This window comes from Aegilops tauschii, chromosome 3 (genome assembly GCF_002575655.3).
Source record: "Aegilops tauschii subsp. strangulata cultivar AL8/78 chromosome 3, Aet v6.0, whole genome shotgun sequence".
In the NCBI taxonomy this organism is placed as follows: domain Eukaryota; kingdom Viridiplantae; phylum Streptophyta; class Magnoliopsida; order Poales; family Poaceae; genus Aegilops; species Aegilops tauschii.
In genome coordinates, this window is record NC_053037.3 from 232,885,676 (window position 1) to 232,890,918 (window position 5,243).

The 5,243-nt window shown below is 47.8% G+C and overlaps 1 protein-coding gene across 1 annotated transcript; it reads right to left on the minus strand.

Moving 5' to 3' along the window:
* Nucleotides 1-3,781: 3,781 nt before the first annotated feature.
* Nucleotides 3,782-4,643, minus strand: LOC141042861 (E3 ubiquitin-protein ligase SINA-like 10). Its single transcript, XM_073511766.1, has 2 exons — nucleotides 4,560-4,643; nucleotides 3,782-4,477 (listed from the first exon to the last, which is right to left on the minus strand). The coding sequence occupies exons 1-2, from the start codon at nucleotides 4,641-4,643 to the stop codon at nucleotides 3,782-3,784; spliced, it is 780 nt and encodes a 259-aa protein (XP_073367867.1).
* Nucleotides 4,644-5,243: the final 600 nt, after the last annotated feature.

The following is a 5,243-nucleotide window of genomic DNA, read 5'->3' on the forward strand; positions in this document are numbered from 1 at the left end:
AAAGTTGGTTGAAAAATCACATGTGTGTACTCGGGTGAATTTCTAGGTCCCATGAATGAAATGGGAATGAAATTCAAACATCTGGGCATCGTGGCTCGGCCGAGAACATTGAGAAACTTGGTTTTAAAATTCTTGTAAATCCAAAACACGCCTGAAAATCATGAAACTTGGCATGGTGTCATGTCATGGTACTACCATGCTATGGTAAAAAATTTGGCCGAATAGGAACAAATTTTGGTATAAGCTTCTTGCAAACCGGAGCTTCTCTCAAGAAGGCTCATGGTTCTGAGAGGGAACGTGTCACCTTTGAGTGCGAAACAATATACGCTGCCCCCCTTGAGTTTCTTTACAGAGGCAACATAGAACTACATGAGTGCCCTGTGAAATTTTGGAATTATTCCGGGTTCGTTTGGCCTTTTTTATACATTAATTGAGTTTCTAGTCATTTAATGTGCATAATTCAAATTTGAACTACAAGCACATGCTCCCGTGCACCAAAGTTGGTTGAAAAATCACATGTGTGTCCTCGGGTGAATTTCTAGGTCCCATGCAAGAAATGGGAATGAAATCCAAACATCTGGGCATCGTGGCTCGGCCGAGAACATTGAGAAACTTGGTTTTAAAATTCTTGTACATCCAAAACATGCCTGAAAATCATGAAACTTGGCATGGTGTCATGTCATGGTACTACCATGCTGTGGTAAAAAAATTGGCAAAATAGGAACAAGTTTTGGTATAAGCTTCTTGCAAACCAGAGCTTGTCTCAAGAAGGCTCGTGGTTCTAAGAGGGAACGTGTCACCTTTGTGTGCATAATTCAAATTTGAAATACAAGCACATGCTCCAGTGCACCAAACTTGGTTGAAAAATCACATGTGTGTCCTCGAGTAAATTTCTAGGTCCCATGCAAGAAATGGGAATGAAATTCAAACATTTGGGCGTCGTGGCTCGGCTGGAAACATTGAGAAACTTGGTTTTTTTAATTCCTGTAAATCCAAAACACGCATGAAAATCATGAAACTTGGCTTGGTGTCATGACATGGCACCGACATGATGTGGTAATTTTGCTGTCTGATTTGCAAAGGCGCACACATTAACAATCAACAAAGTCATTTTGGAACAAGTGTTGTCACATTACAGTCGGAAACACAAGTATTATTGAAACCGTGGGTGTTCTATTTACCATTTACGTGCCGCCACGCGTCCCCTTTTTTATTAGCTAGGAGGCGACGTGCAGGGTAGCTATTTGAGTACGGGAGGCGTGCGATCAGACCCCTGCGCATGCTTATCGAGAGGAGAGCCCTTTGACCTCCATCTGCCGTCCACCTCTCTCCCAAGGTCTCCATTAATGGTGCCCGAGCCTCTATTTAATGGCGTGGATATGTCTCACTCGACTGAGATTTAAGAGAGAAAAAAGAACATATGAAAAGAAAATTTTGCACGGATCTTGATGTAAGATCCGACGGACCTACATAGCATCTACTTCGACTTATAGCAAGACTGATGAATATATAAGGACGACTACGGTGGATAATAATTGTCTTACATAATTAGGAACATAATTTAAAAAGCCACATGCGGCTACGCCCGAAATACACAAGGGCAAAAGAAGAAGGAAGACAACGATCTGGCTCACTAATCTCTACTTTCTTGATGCGTTGCTGCAGGCCCCGGGAACTAGTCTCTGCGGCGAGCGGCAATGAGCTATGTCGTGTCCTCAAGACGCTGCTTGATAGCAATCATGGATTCCTCCACCAGCCTTTGGCGCTCGATGCGGAGCATGTCATTCTCGTCCATAAGTTTCTTGACGATGACGCCGGTCCTCTTCAACAAGGAACTGGTCTCATCATGCTGCTCTGCACTTCGGACGATCTTCGCCCTCCGCAGGTCGCGCTCAGCCCGGAGCCTCTCATTGCCCTTCCTTAGTTGCCGGATGACGCCGGTAGCCTGTTCAAACGAGGCTTTCATGTCGTCCTGCAACCTTGCCCAGCCGGAGATCTGATCCATCTGGCTATGGACGATCGCATGCATGCGCCTGTAAGAGTCGTGGCCTGCCCGCGAGACATTTTACAAGGCCGCCGCGGCACAGCGGGACATCTCTGCTGCATTCGTGGTGCGGCGGGACATCTCTGCTGCTTCCGCGGCGCGGCCGGACCAGTCTGCTGCATCAACGGCGCGGTGGGACCTCCGTGCTGCTTCGGTGGCGCGGCAGGACCTCCGGGCTGCTACTTCCGTGCGGCGGGACATGTCGGCTGCTCTCGTGCTTCCGCTTCCATGCTCTCCTCTCCCTGGTGGTAATCTCTCTACCCAGAACTCACGCTAGCCATGGTAGACGCAAGGGAAGGATGCTGAATGCCTTGTTTGTTTTTGTGGATGAGGAGTTGAGGAGGAATGTGCAGTCATCTTGGCATAGTAGTATTTATAACCGAGTACTAATACGCTCCTTAGTGGGAAACCGTTTAGGTTGTGATCGGTGTGAATAGGTTTGCAATTAAATATAGTGTGGTAGTAGTAATTTTGAATGTGACGAGACGCAAGCTCAAAATTTATTAACGGTTCCAGTTTCGAAGTGCGGCACTATTCCCAGATGGCGTAACGTGGGCACATGTTCTTGGCCGTGGTGTAGCATATGCAATGGTAGTTCTTTTTCTACTGCTGTGTACGTGCAATAACTGGCACCGTCGGATACATATCTTACGGTTAGTGGGGCGTTCGACAGGAATAGCCTCGTGGCGAGCTATAGACTTGTCTTTTCTTCAGACGCATTACACCTATCTCTCGGGACTTCTCACACGCACCATCTCTAGCTCCCTAGGTCGATGCCACCCACATACACTTGTACTCTCAGTTTAGTATGCTATACAGGAAGAGAAGAGGTGCACGCACGCACTCGTCCTCTCTCACACACGCATCTGCAGCTACGAATTGTAGTGTTCTCAACCATCCGATTGGCTCTATCATAGGTTTCATGTTGCTCCTTGGCCTTGAGATTGAGAAGTTTAAAACACGGAGGCTAAGCTGGAGGCGCGAGGTTTTGGTTAATGTGTGGGCCGCACATGGCACCAACACGACACGAGCTTCGTCTGCCTGGTGTGCATGCAATAGGGTGAGTTGTCCAAGTATAGACACAACCAGGCCCTCCTTGGTATCTGCGCCTCGACTTAGGCTGGTCATAGTGGATAGTAACATAGACTAGTACTAACATGCATATGTTACTAGTCTATGTTACTACCTTCATACTAGTGGGTAGTGTCAATATGTGATAACATAGATGTCTTCATTTATTACTTTGTAGACTCATTTTGCATTAGAAAGCGCTATGTGATGGTAACATATTTATGTTACTCTATTTGCCTCTATCCTCATTAATTACTTGCCACCTCATCATTTTTACTTATGTGGCATCTATGTTACTACCTAGTATGCTACTCCCACTATGACCAGCCTTATGCGCAGAGAAATTACGATCAGAGGGAGTACTACTAGTAGTAGTACTACTTTGATGTGTCGCGTCAACTCGCACAAGTATGCAACACTTCCTGAACAAACAAGCATATAAGTTGTTATACTTCTTATAAGTTGTTATACTTCTTACCCAAAGGATCTTTATATCCAATAGACACAAAATATCCGTTCGACTGTTGGAAATTACTTTAACTGCTAATCTGATGTCGAAGTAATTGCTGCATCGCCACCAAAACCCACCATCTCTTAAGCTAAAATAGACCAAGCTAACCCCTATTAGCATATTACTAAGATAAACAGAAGGCACTTTCGAATCATTTAGTACGTGAGCTTGTCAATCTGAATGTGGAGGGACACCAGCTTAGCCCCGGCCAGCAGCTTGGGTGGAACCGTGAAGAAGGTCAGCTCCTGCACGGCGACGTCACCGGGATCCTTGCTGCTTGTCACCTCCATTTCCACCTTGACGGCGTCGGTCCTGCCTTTGGGCTCCCCCGGCGGGTCGTTCGCCCACAGCTTGGCCATGTAGTGCGGCAATGGGGACGACCCCGCTCTGTTGCAGACGATCGACACGGCAATAAGCGCGCCGATGTCGAGCATGCCGCCGACCAAGAAAAACGTGCGGCCGTCCTCCTCCGCGAACAGCAAGAGCCGTGGCTCCGACAGTGGCACTTGCAGCTGGAGCACCTTGCCGTACTGGATCCTGTGCATGGGCATGGGATGCATGGTGCTGATGTGGTGGGAGAGCGCCGGCGGCGGGCCTTCGTAGCCGCAGACGGGCACGGGGCATTTGCAGGGCGCGAGCAGACACACGCTCTGGTGATCGGTGAGCTTGTGGTCAGTGACGTAGAGCCCACAACCTTCGTGCAGGCACTCCACCCTCACCGAGGAGAGGACGGCGTCCACCGCCGTGTTCCGCACGTCGAAGGCACCGCCGCGCTCGCACTTCTGGCACTGCCGCTGGTTCCCGGGGAGCTCGACGTGGCAGTCCGCGCAGGCCAGGTGCCCTCCCTTGCACTGCATAAATCAATCGAACAACACATCAATCAAGAAACCTGCACCTTGCTCGATCAGCCGAATGTGCGAGGTGTATTCGAACCTCATACACTGGAGGCTTCAAGGGGCGGAGGCACAAGGGGCAGTGGAGCAAGGTGAGGTCCATTGAGACTACAGAGAGCTTCATCGTCGGGTCCTGTTCCGTCTGCATGATCTCGCCCTCCTCGTGCACAACCATCTCTTGCTTTAGGGCCGGGGCATTATAAAGCTTTACCATCACATATTCATACTACTTCAAGGTGCATTAAATCAACACATGCAAGTATCAAAAGGAGAGTCATGGCATGCATGCATGTGTTGTAATTAATGCATCGGTAAACGCAAATTATTGAAATATATCAAGTGCAGTGCTTTGATGTGTCGCGTCAACTCATACAAGACCGAGAAGTTTGATTACTACAACGCCCTCTCCCTCGCGGACTGAGCTCCGGTGCCTTAGACTAGCCACAATGGGTAGTAACATAGACTAGTAACATGCCCATGTTACTAGTCTATGTTACTACCTCTATAATGGGGAGTAACATATGTGTGGTAACATGGAGCACTTCATTTATTAGACTATAGACACATCTTGCCTTGATATGTGTGATGTTACTCATACTAGTAGTAACTAGCTATGTTACCACTTTCATCTCTTTCTTCACTTATTGCATGCCACATCATCTATTTAACCTAGATATGTGTGATGTTACTACCTATATTATTCCCACTGTGGGTAGTCTTAACT